We start from the raw sequence: 13,780 nt of genomic DNA, 5'->3' as shown, positions 1-13,780 counted from the left end.
CCTCACTAACATAAAATTTTCTAGAAATGTATTCACAGAGAAGAATATTCCCATCGTGTACTAAAATGCACATTTAAGAAGCCCAACATTCACTTTAGGGGTGATTCTGTTCTTGTAAATGATCAGTCTCAACTCACTTAATCCCCCGATTAAAATCCACACGAGCCACCCAGAGAATTATTCCTTGGAATTTTAAAGTATATTGAAACACACCATACTGATAAAAGCAGGGGTTGTTCTGAGTCTAGAGCATCTGAATATCAGCTCCTCTTTACTGGAAGGAGAAGTGGTACTAGGTGGTTGGGTTCTCACAGAGGAAGGAGCTGAGCTCAAGTTCGCACCAGTCTGTTCCTTCCAACTATCCTAAGGCTGAATCCACTAGCCACTTAGCCCTGAGAGTGTATTTTGCCTCAACTCAGCCTCCTAGATGGCTTCCTGGGGTGCCTACCTAGTCAACAGGGAAGCCGGACTGAGACCTCTGAGCCCCTCCATTATCTGAAATAATGGGGATCCATTGCTGCCTGAGGAGGAACTGCCTCATCTGAATCCACCTGGAGTGTCAATCACAGTAGAAAAAGGGGAGAACGATTCCCACAGAACACTAAACTAGATAAGAATCTGACCTTTTCCTTTGCCATGACTTGACATCCTTGCGTTTTCAAAGGAGAAAATCACTTTTACCAGCCCAGCGGCCCCTTCCTGCATCAATGCGTCCCAGGCACCCATTTGCTGACTATTTAAGCATGTCCTAATTCCAACACATTTACAGAGCATTTATCTTCTTTTAATTCCTTCTATTGCCTGCAGGACTAACAATCCAAAACAGTGTAATCCAGTAACAGCTCTACACCTCTCAGCCACAGCCTGACTACCTCAGCAAATTTAGGGAAGGGAAAGTATGGACATCTGAACGCCACTGGTCACCTCTGAAACTTAATTTAGCAAAGAAACTCATTCTTTTCCAACATTTACACTCCCCTCCCACCCACCCCCACCAAAATAATTAAATAAATAAGCAAGCAAACGGGGAGAAATGGCATCCTTGTTGTTAGTAGTTAATTAAACTGAAACAGCCAAAGGTCAGCAGCAGATGGTAGAAAAGTCCCCATAATTAGAAGAACCCACAGGTAGACATTCAGCAATTGCATACAAAGTGGAAGGTTCAGCAAAGCAGCGGAAATGCATTCTGCAGCCCCACCACCCGAGCCAGTGGCATGCACTCCATCCACATGGCGTCAGAGGGAAGCCTTTGGTCTTTTCCACACCATTCACTGACATGCAGGACCTCGGAACCTCCAAAGGCAAGAACAGCAGGCAAGGACATCAATCCAGCATGCTCCCTCTGTTCCGGACATCCGTCATGCTACTTCCCACCCACTAATTATTCTTCTGTTGACCACCCACATTTAATTCAGCTTTAAAGACATGACAACAAGGTCTGAGATTTGAGGGATGTACCTGACTCTCTCTCCCCTCCAGGGGTGGTGGAATCTGATCAGCAAAACCAATCTTCCCTGGATCACCCATAAAGGCACTAACCTCATCCACGTTCTCAAAAGCGTTGATGACATCATATGGCAAACAGGACAGAAGGTCAATCACAAACCATGTCTTCAGGTAGTTCATGCGAATGAGTTTGGGGTCAGAAATCACCTCCCCAGCTGGTCCAACAAAAGTGGTGTGAAAATTCAGCACAATGTCCACCAAAAAGATGACATCCACGATGCTATCCACAACCAGCCAGGCCACGTTGTTCTGCCTGGTTTTAAAGGAGACATTGTAAGGGACCAAGATGGCGGTGTAGAAGGTTAAAATCAAGATGATCCAATCCCACGTGGTCTTAAAAACACAGTAATGTAAGATGATGTGAGGGGGAGTCTTTGGAGCCTCTTGCTTGTATTGGGGAAGGATGTCTGAGCCCAGCTGCAGGACCTGTACAGAAAAACATGGCCAAGAGAGAACTAAGTTAGGATTTAACTGCAAGCATCTAACCATTCAGCATCTGTCACTGACACGTACTTGTGATGCTCCGGATAGATCATTAGGTGCAAACACAAGTACCAGAAAAGTATGGGAGAATGGAAGTGAACATTGTCATGTAAATAATCACAATGAAAAATGGCAAACTACCGTGTTTCCCTGAAAATAAGACAGAACCAGACAATCACCTCTAATGCGTCTTTGGGAGCAAAAATTAAAATAAGACCTGGTCTTATTTTACTATAAGACCCGGTCTTATATAATATAACATACTATAACACCGGGTCTTATATTAATTTTTGCTCCAAAAGACACATTAGAACTGAAAGTCCGGCTAGGTCTTATTTTTGGGGAAACACGGATTTATTTGGATTACTGTGCCAAGCATTGTACTAAATACTTCACATACATTTATTATCTCACTTAATTCTAAATACAACCTCATTTTATTAACCAATTATTATTCTACGTGACAAGTGAGAAACAGGATCAAGAGAATTATGCGACTTTACTCAACAAACATTTATTGCTCTGTGCCAGGAACTATTCTAGACATTGGACAGACAGTAAGGAATGAAACAGCATGATTCCTGCTCTCATAGAGCTCAGTCGAGTAGGCAAATCAAGACAATTTCAAGTTGTGATAAGAGCTAAATAAGAGGTGGTGGGGACATACAATGTTTTGATAGAATACAACTTGAGGAATAGGGGAGGGAGAATGTTTGAACTGAAATATGAGTGACAGCAAGGAATCAGCCATTCAAACTTATACGGAAAAATTATCCTAGGCATAACTACTATAGTGAACACAGGGTGAGATAAGCTTGATATCTTCAGGAAAACAAAGAAGTCTGGCGTGACTGACACATACTGAATGAGGGGGACAGGGATACAAGATAAGCTCAGAGGGGAAGCAGAACCCAGATCACACAGGACCTAATGGACCATGGGGAGATGTTGGATTTTATTTTCAGTACATCTGAGTATAACTGGAGGGTTTTAAGCAAGGGAATAATCTGATGCATATTTTAAAAAGATACCCCTGGCTGCTGCATAGATAATGAATTGAGGCAGAGGATTAGAGGGAAGAATACAATAAAGAAACTTAGAATAACAACCTGGGGGAAAGATGGGTAATGGAGAACAGTAGTCCAATTTTGGATATATTTTTGAAGTAAAACCAACTGAACTTGCTGATAGCTAGAAAATGAAGAAAACAGCAACGAAATGTACCCACCTCTTATTCCAAAAACCCATCATAATAGTTGGCCCCAAGTAGGCACTACAGGACTGTTTTTAAGTGAATGAATGAACTTCAAGGTCATGCAGCTAGCAAAAGATGGAACCAGGATCCCAAACTAGGTCCAGCTTGATTAAGAACACATGCTGTTTTACAACAAGGTTACATTTCCCTAAATAACAAGCTTTTAATGAAGCAGACTCAGTGAAGGAAGAAGTCTAGAGAAGCTTGGCTCCAAGACAATATCACAAATGGGTTTCACCTCAACAGTCAAAGGTAAAAAGTTATGGTTTCGGAGGCCAGGCCACGCTGGAAGGGACCCACCCCAGCTGTTCCTCTGTGCCATTTACAGGTTCTTAGCAATCTATAGGTGAAACTTCCTCTTGTGTGATGAGAACTTCTTTTTCCCTACAGAGATTAAAGTCTTGTTAATGAATATAAAATAATCTGAATATTCCTGTTCCCTCTGTGGTTGGCCCCAGGCCCTAAAAAGTGACCAAAAATAAAGCTAGAAATCCAGAGTGCCCAGTATGCATCTTTGGATACAGGAATTGTTTCCCCTCCCCCCACCCATCCCACCATGCACAGAGCTCTTCTAGACATGGAATTTTAGTTTCTCTCCCTGTGAAAAGAACCTATACAAGTGTGATTATCGAAGATTGGGCCCTGAGACCTCAGGCAGGAAAAGAGATTGACCTGTAATAATAAAGCAAATAAAATTAACTTCAGCTTCTGGAAAGTGGGAGTAGATGTACTTTTCCCTATTCCTCTATCTAATTACAACTAAAAGCTAAAAGCCCTGGACATTATACATATAACAAATGTAAAAAGACTCTAAAAGGTATAGAAAAGAGAGCAAACTGTCTAGGAATGACACAGTGGTGAGGTCACCGGGGTTTCTTTTTGTCTCATATATTCCCAGACTTGAAGGTGAAGAAGCCAACAACCTGGAAACAAAAATGTGTGCAGATAAAATAAAAAAAAATCCCAACAAAAGCCTACTCTCTCTAGCAAAAGCATTGGGAAAGGGGTAGTCTCGAAAGACAGAAAACTTTTAGACAGTAACTATTTTGCTATAGCCAAACACCACAGAAAAGGCTGCAGTCCCATTCCAACCCAGACTAGCAAAAGCTAGATTATGGAAGCCTAGATTTCCCCCTTCTCGAGGCTGTAATGAAGCACCCAACCTCATTCTCTTCCCTACTATGGGTAGTGACAGAAATAGTCCAGTAGGGACTATTCACCTCCATCCAACAGTAATGAAGCACCCCTTCTCCTCCTCACAGGGGTGGGGTCAGAGGAAGTCTAGTGGAGAATCAGGATTTTTACCACTGCCCAGGAGTAATGAGGCCACTCCCCTCCTCAAGCCCGGAAGGAATCAGTGTAAGCTTAGCAGGGAGCTGGAACTTTCATTCTCACCCAGCAGTAAAAAGAATGAGCCCCCTTCAGGTGTCAACAGAGGCTGAGTTGGAAACCTGGACTTCTACCCCAACCTGGCAGAAATGAGGGGATGCCTTCCCTTCCTCTGCTATATCTGTGTCAAAGGAAGCCAAATTAAAAAAAGGTTTAAATAAGATCCAGAGTCTTATAACATAAATATCCCAAATGCCCAGGTTTCATTTCAAAATCACTCATTATAGCAAGAACCAGGAAAATATCAAACTGAATGAAAAACAGACAATCAATAGATGCCAACACCAAGATGACAGGGACATCAGAAATATCTAACAAAGATTTTAAAGTAGCCATCATAAAAATGCTCGAACAAGCAATTATGGACACACTTGAAACAAATGAAAAAAAATAGAAAGTCTCAGCAAAGAAAAAGATATAAAGATGAACCAAAAGTAAATTTCAGAACTGAAAAATATAATAATTAGTTTTTAAAAATCAATGGATAGGCTCTATAGCAGAATGGATAGGACAGAAGAAAGAATCAGTGAACTTGAAGACAAAACAATAGAAATTACTCAATCTGAACAACAGAGATAAAAAGGCACATTACATAATGATGAAAGGGGTGAGTCACCAAGAAGACACAGAAATCCTCATGTGTCTGAATCAAACAAAAGAGCTCCAAATATATGCACAGCAGAAGTTAATAGACCTGAACAAAGAAATAGACAAATACACACTCCTCTTTTAATCACTGACAGAACAACTACCGTGTTTCCCCAAATATAAGACCTAGTTGGACCATCATCTCTAATGTGTCTTTTGGAGCAAAAATTAATATAAGACACGGTATTATATTATATTATACCAGATCTTATATTATATTGAAATAAGATTGGGTCTTATATGAATTTTTGCTCCAAAAGATGCATTAGAGCTGATGGTCCGGCTAGATCTTATTTTCAGGGAAACATGGTAGGCAGGAAATAAGCAATTGGAATTGTTGAGAAGAACTCAACAACACCATCAACCAATAGGATTTAATCAACATTTATAAAACATTCCACCCAACAAGAGCAGAAAGCACATTCTTTTCAAGTGCATGTGGAACATAATTCAGGAGAGCCCATATGATAGTCCATAAAACAAACTTCAACAAATTTAACAGATTTGAAACCACACGTAGTGTGTTCTCTGATTATAATGGAATCAAACTAGAAATCAGTAACAGAAAGGTAACAGAAAAATATCCAAACACTTGAAAACTAAACAACACACTTCTAAGTTATCCATGGGCCAAAGGAGAAGTGTCAAGGGAAATTTAAAAATACATTGAACTCAATGAAAATGAAAATAAAAACATCTCAAAATCTGTGAGATGCTGCTAAAGCAGAACTAACAGGGAAATGTATAGCACTAAATATTTACCTAAGAAAAGAAAAAAAGTCTTAAATCATTAATGTACACTCCCACCTCAAACTCCTATTTAAAAAAGAGCAGAATAAAACTAAAGCAAGCAGGAGGAAGGAAAAAAAGCAGAAATCAGTAAAACTGAAAACAAAAAGAAAAATAAAGAAAATCAGTGATCTTTGAAAAGATCATTAAAATAAAAATACAATTGACAAACCTGTAGCAAGACTGAAAAAGGAAAAAAAGAAACAGAGAAGACACAAATTACCAATACCAGGAGTGAAACATGGGATATAATTATAACCCTAAAGATATCAAAAAGATAATAAGGGAATGCTATAAACAACCCTATGTGAAATAGTTCATGAAAAACACAATTCATAGTCCTATAAACTATTAAGAAAATTGAATGAATAATTTTTAAAAACCCAAAAAAGACATTTTCAGACCCAGAATTTAAATGGATAATGGTACCAAAATTTAAAGAGGAATTAATAGCAATTCTAAATAATCGCTCCCAGAAAATAGACGCAGAGGGAATACTTCTCAATTCACTTTATATTACCTGATTCCAAAACCAGACAAAGACAATACAAAAAAAGAAGACAACAATCCAATGTCTCTCATAAATACAGATGAAAAATTCTTAACAAATAGTAGCAAATAATACTCAGCAATATATAGAAGGATGACTAATTGGGGTATATTCCAGAGTTTCAGTACTGATTCAATATTCAAAAATCAATCCATGTAATGTGCCATATTAACAGACTAAAGAAGGACTATTACATATGCATATCAGTTGACGTAGAAAAAGCATGTGACAAAATTCAAGAATATTCATGATAAAAACTCCCAGAAAAATAGGAATATAGGGAAACTTCTTAAACTTGATAAATAGCATCTATTAAAAAACACCCTACAGCTAACATCATATTTAATGATGAAAGGCTTTCCCTCTATGATCAAGAACAAGGCAAGACATCAGCTTTCACTACTCTTATTTGACATAGTACTGACACTGCAATAAGGCAAAAAAAAAAAAAAAAAAAAAAGGAAATAAAAGGCATCCATATCAGGAAGGAAGAAATAAAACTGTCCATATTTGCAAATGACATAAAGGTCTCGATAGAACATCCCAAAGAATCTATATATAAACTTCTAGAACTAATAACTGAATTCAGCAAGGTCACACAATACAAAATAAACATACAAAAATAAAAACACCAAAAATATATAACACCATTTATAATCAAAAAAACACTACGGTACAAATACAACAAAACATAAATAAGACCTATCTGTATGCTGAAAACAACAATATCCTGATAAAAAGAGATCAAAGAAGATATCTGGTGATGGAAGGAGACCTGACTCTGGGTGGTGAACACACAATGTGATATATAGATGATGTATTATAAAATTGTACACTTGACACCTATGTAATTTTACTAACCACTGTCACCACAATAAATTTTAATTTAAAAAATTTTTTTAAATAAATTAACCCTTAAAATATGCAAACACAAATATATAAATAAATGAATAGGCATGCTGTGTTAGTAAGTTAGAAGACTAAACATACTAAAGATGTCCATTTTCTCCAAATTGGTATACAAGTTTAGTGCAATTCCTATCAAAATGCCAGCAAGAGTTTTTGTAGATATACACAAGATACATATAAATTTTATTATTAAATTTATATGCACAGGCAAAGGAAATGGAAAAAAAATTTGAATTAAAAAACTAAAGTGGGAGGCATCAGTCTAGCTAATTTCAAGACTTGATAGATAGCTACAGTAATTAAGACTGTGTGGTATTGATAGAAAATAGAATCGTAGATTAATGGAACAGAATAGAGAACCCAGAAATAGACCCATACAAATATGCCCAACTGATTTTTTTGCAGTGGTACAAAAAGCAATTCGGTAGAGGAAAGACAGCCTTTTCAACAAATGGTGCTGGAGCAAAGGAAATGTATAAGCATAAATGGAAAAAAAAGGAACCTCAATATAAGTCTCATATCTTATATAAAAATTATCTCAAAATGAATCGAAGACTTAAATGTAAAATGTAAACGCTTTTAGTGAAAAAAAAGGAAGAAAACCTCTGGGATCTAGGGCTAGGCAGAGTGTTTTTAGACACGATACCAAACGCACAATCCATAAAAGAAAAAAATTGATAAATTGGACTTCATCAAAATTTAAAACTTTTATTCTGCAAAACATTCTGTGGGGAGGATGAAAAGACAAGCTATGAGTTGGAGAAAATATGTGCAAACCACATATCCAACAAAGAAATAGTATCTAGAATATATAATTTACAATAAATAATCGCAAAACTCAACAATAAGAAAACAAATTATCCAAAGAGAAAAAATCATAAATGGACATTTTACCCAACAGATAGCAAATAAACACATGAAGAGGTGTTCAACATCATCAGCCATTAGAGAAATGCAAATTAAAACTATAGTGGGCTATCACTACACACCTAGAAGAATGGCTAAAATAAAAACATCGTGACAACACCAATTGCTGGTGAGAATGCACATAAACTAGATCACTCCTATATTGCCAGTGGAAATATAAAATTGTACAGCCACTCCAGAAAAGAGTTTTGCAATTTAATAAACAACTAAATATACAACTACCACATGACCCAGTAATGACACTCCTGGGCGTCTGTCCCAGAAAAATGAATATTTATGTTCACACAAAAATCTATACATGAATGTTTATAGCAGCTTTATTCGTAACAGCCAAAAACTGGAAACAACCAACATGTTCTTCAACAGATGAATAGTTAAACAAATTGTGGTACAGCCGTTATCATTAAATACCACCACTCAGCAATAAAATGTTTCAAACTACTGATACTTGCAACAACTTGGATGAATCTCCAGAGATTTAAAAACACAATCCCCAAAGATAGTATACTATATGATTCCATTTATATAACATCCTTGAAATGAAAAAATTACAGAAATAGAGAGCAAATCAGTGGTTGCCAAGGACTTAAGGGGGGAGTGAGGGTAGGAAGGGAGTAGGTGTGGCTATCAAAAGGCTACAAAAGGTATTCTCAGAGTGAGTGGAAATGTTCTTGACTGTACCAATGTCAGTATCTCAGTTGTGACATTGAACTACACTTGTGCAGGAAGTTACCCTCAGGGGAAACTGAGTAAAGAAGACATGGGCTCTCTTTGTATTCTTTCTTACACCTGCATGTGAATCTATAGTTATCTCAAAATAAGAAGTTTAGTTTTAAAAAATCAACTGAATATAGATGAATTATAAGCATTGTAAGGCAGGCATTCTACTAAGGGAAAGGCAGGAGAAAAGGAAGTGAGTTATTTAGGGTGTTATTGTACATTTACAAAATACAGTCTGAATGATAAGACTATTTAGCAAGAACTGAAAAGAATCCACAAGTAGGTAGCCACCTGCCGACTGCACACCAAGGTCGCCTGGGGTTCCAGGGTTCTTGGTAACAAGCCCTCAGGAGGAAATGCCCTTTCAGAGAAAAATGGCTGTTCCTGTGCCAGTGTGATATAATCCATTATTATTTCTAAGTGGATTTCCCATTCTGATGCTTTCCAGGACACTACTCGGCCCAGCTTGAGTGACGCCTGAGTCAATAGTGTCTTCATACCTTCCCCAAATGCCAGGTGGACCACAGGCGCTCCCCCTGCTGCTATGCCTGCCCATGTGTTCAAAGGCCACTGCGAGAGGCACTAGGCTAGACAAGGAGGGTTGTTGGGGACTGGTATTCAGTTTTCTCTTTCCTGCCTCTGGGATGCAGCCTTTCATTAATACATTCAAACCATAGGGTATCTGCATTCCGGGAGTAGACTGGGATGCTAGGATATTTGATTGGGATCAATGTGATACATCCTCTTTCCAAATCTTTATGTGAAAGACCCACATAAATAATTCCCATAAAGCGAAGTTTTTATAGTCTGATTTGAGATCCTATATATTTCACTCTCATATTAACCCTTTAGCAACTATCTATGGAAAACAGAAAACAGAAATTCCATGGACTGAGTTCTTCACTGCAGAAAATCAATATCCTTCAGAAAAATTCCCTAACCAAAAGAGTATTTTGTATCCAGTTAACTATCTGGCTCCAATAGTCATTTCAGAGCACAGTGACAAATGACTAATTATTCATGGTGATGAAAAAGATTCCCATGAGATTGGCCCACGTTCCTCCTCAGAAGTATTAGTATGTGTGGGAATGAATTCAGGCCAAGACAACAGGTAATGGACCACTCTGATGACTCTCCACGACAGCCATCCTCAGGAGAAAAGGCTTTCTCCGGCTCCTTCAGAATATCATTATTTGGAAAATGGTTAGTGTCCTCCAAAGGGAGAAAGTCTCTGGGTACAGTCAAGAGATGGGATACCAAACTTGTGAGTAGCCATAAGGGGTTTCTCCTACGTTAGATGCTCACTGATCCTTCAGAAGCATCGTGGGGCACGGACACAGAATGACCTGGTATAGTGGTCCTGATGACACACCACTTTTCAGTATGAGCATGTGCTTCTAGCTTCTTCCATTTGATTAGTCTTGTAGAGGGAAGCTTCCAAAGGCAGAGAGTTGGTAGCCCTTCCAGAATGTACTTCCTAAGAGTGGGTTTGTGTCTGTCTTCTATGCCCATCAGACTGGTCATCCCCCAAACACAGATATTTTCCCCCAGTGTAACATCACTGGTTCATGCTCTCCCCGCAATACCCAGCCCCAGGCTCTGCTGGCAGGAAGTGCTCATTACAGGCCATTATTGATGATGCCAAAGAATATTCATTTTAAGACTGATTCTGGAAGGAAAACAGAGTTAGATCTTCTCCCTAGATGAAGAACAGGAAAATCGGACTATCACATTTCTCTAGGACTTTTACTTCCAAAGTCCTCTGCTGTATTTTTGAATCATTATACCCACCCTGTGAGGGGGTTCTACAGATGGAAAAATGGAGTTTCCGTCAGGCAACATGACTCACCCTGAGTCATATCAGGGCTGAGTAAGCAGAGAGCTGGGAGTACAAACCCGGCTGCCAGCTCCAAGCCTTCAAGTCTTCTCACTAATCTATCTATGTGTACAGCCTGAATCACCTCTCAATGCACAGGGCATACATCCATCATCACTTCTCATGCAACCTCATGAGATGAAAAGGCTGGTATTTTTCTTATTTTAAAACCTGGGGAAATAAACCCATAAGGTAAATGATTTACTCACAGTCACATTGCAGATGACAAAACAGGATCTTAACTGCAAGCCCAGTTTCCTAATTCAATGCTTTCCTTCTGTTGTATACAGACTCTTGATAAACTACTGCTTTTACATAGTAGGACCTCTGAATGACGGCAACATGCCATCCTGTCATCTTATGAAATTAGTTTCTGGTCAAAGGCAACATCCCCCATTACGGCCGTCTCCAGGACTTCCCGATTCAAGTCCTGAACCAGCCACATTGGCCAGAGCCTGTCTCCAAGAAGACTAACTGCCCCAGGTCCTAAGCCACAGCTACATAAAGAAACAAGCAGGACCAAACCACACTTACCCTGAAACCTTTCTGTGTCAAGTGACAGTCACTATGTAAAGTGGTTTTGCTGAAGTGGATCAGAGATCCTAATATTTCACTGTAGGTTCTTAAGTGCTGTTCTCTGCTATACCTCACTCTTAGCTCATGTTTTTGCTTTACGAATCACTGAAAAAAATAGAACCAGAGAGAAGTTCCTGTGTCTTCCAGTGGTCGCAAATCTACAACCTGGCCTCTACCCTTAACCACCTAGGTCCTTCTTGTTTCAATCGAGGAAGGCTCTCCTATCAAAGGCCAGTCCTCCCGTGCGCCCTGAACCTCACCCTTCTCTCCCTCTTCAAGTGCTTCACATGCCCCTTGCCTCGTCATTCCCTCCCTTTTTGTTCCATCAACCTCACCTTGGACGCGGCATTCTTTAGACATCAATCAACTCCCCTTTCTTGCTCAGTTCCTTTTTTTTTTTTTTTCAGTTTCAGGTGGACAAAACAGTGTAATAGTTAAAAATTTATTATATCCCTCACAAAGTGATAACCCCCTCCCCCTATCTCTGACATTGTATACAGCTGCTACAGTTCCACTGACTCTATTCCTTATGCTGTACTCCACATCCTGGAAACATAGATATATAAATATATACATGTATATATAAAATTATAGTTCGCATTCATTATGATTCAGCTTCAGCTTCAGGTGTGTCTTCCCCTTTATAGCCAGACTTTTTGAAAGAGTATTCTAAACGTATCTCCACTTTCTCCCCTCCAAACATGTTCCACACTCCACCCTATGACCTCCACTCTCCAATGAAATAGCGATTGTCAAGGTCACCAATGATCACACCGTGGCTAAATCCAATGGACTCTTCCATCCTAATCTAACTCACCCTCTCAGTCGCTTTTTACAGATTTTCACACAGCTTCCAAACACTCTCCTCGCTTGGCTGTTTTGACGGCACTCTCTCCTGATACCACAAAGGTATGCAGCTCAGATCTCCCTCTAAGAAAAGCTCTAGAACTAACCCATCAGGGAGTTCTGTTGCTTCTACCACCAAATACATCTAACTCAGGACCTATTCACTATTCTCCAGCTTATTTCTATAACTCTATCCACTGCACCATCCCCTCTCACTACAACATGGCAGTAGCTTCCCAACCTCTCCCCACTTCCATTCTGGCCCTCCTCAAATTCATATACCATATAACAACTTGTATCAATCATGTCACTTCCCTGATCAAACCCTCTAGCTCTTACATGGAACTTCAAACAAGATCTACATTCTTGCTATGACCTACAAGCTCCTGTTTATCTTTCCAGCTTCACCTAAACCCTTCACCCTTTCACCAACCACTCCACCCCACTGGCTTTCTGCAAAAATACCACAGGTCTTTTCCCACCGTGGAGCAGCTCAAAATGTTCCTATCCTACAAGGATGGGTTCTAGTCAAGCTCTAGGTCTTGGCCTACATGTCATCTCTTCACAGAGGCTTTCCCTGACCACCCTATCTGAAAAAGATTGTCTATCATCTCCCTTTCTCTGTTACATGTTATCGTATTGCCAGGTTTGTTCCTTTTATAGCATTCATCAGGAATTACAACACATGTATCTGTTTCTTCACTTGTTTACAGATGTCTTCCCCACTAGATTGTAAGCCCCATGAAGGCAGGGTGTTTGTCTTCTCACCACCACATACTCAATCCTTAGCACCGCGCCTGGCACAGTAAGCGCTTAACAAAAGCCACTTGAATAAATGAATGATTTGCTGAATAAATAAAGCTAAAAAAGAGGCTATAAAAGAAGACCCAAATAATAATATAATGCCTGACAAAAATGTAATATTAAAAATGTCCTTGGAACACTATACTAACCATGAGAAACAGGAGATAACAGGTTATATCTTGAAGTCATATTCCAATTATATGTCATGAAGAAATAAAAATAAAAACCAGAGTCCACATAGACCAATGAACAGCATGGAAGTTTCCAACAGAGGCCCTTCCCCAGGTATTATGGCATGTGTTCTCATTTATTGAGTGTTTACTGTATGCCCTACCCTGAGCTAGTAAGCCCTTTACAAATGTTAATGCATTTAATCCTCACACAGGTGCATACTCTTATCATCCCCGCTTTACAATGAAAAAACTGAAGCTTGGGGAAGTAAAGTAGCTTGGCCAAGGCCACAGGGTTTTAAGTGGCACAACCAGTGTCAAAAACCTTATCA

General features: G+C 39.1%; 1 protein-coding gene across 2 annotated transcripts in view; it reads right to left on the bottom strand.

Annotated features, from left to right (window-relative positions):
- KCNH1 (potassium voltage-gated channel subfamily H member 1) overlaps nt 1–13,780 on the bottom strand; it is a 340,626-nt gene that overhangs the window by 255,101 nt on the left and 71,745 nt on the right. Inside the window, exon 6 of one of the 2 annotated variants that reach the window (XM_033094007.1) lies at nt 1,459–1,932. In XM_033094007.1, coding sequence (XP_032949898.1) covers nt 1,459–1,932 — 474 coding nt within the window. The remainder of the gene's footprint in view (nt 1–1,458; nt 1,933–13,780) is intronic. The other variant, XM_033094008.1, reaches the window with a different exon arrangement.

The sequence above is a fragment of the Rhinolophus ferrumequinum genome, chromosome 22, assembly GCF_004115265.2.
Source record: "Rhinolophus ferrumequinum isolate MPI-CBG mRhiFer1 chromosome 22, mRhiFer1_v1.p, whole genome shotgun sequence".
Taxonomy (NCBI): domain Eukaryota; kingdom Metazoa; phylum Chordata; class Mammalia; order Chiroptera; family Rhinolophidae; genus Rhinolophus; species Rhinolophus ferrumequinum.
Note: the sequence above shows the minus strand (reverse complement) of the source record. Positions and strands in the feature narration are given on the sequence as shown.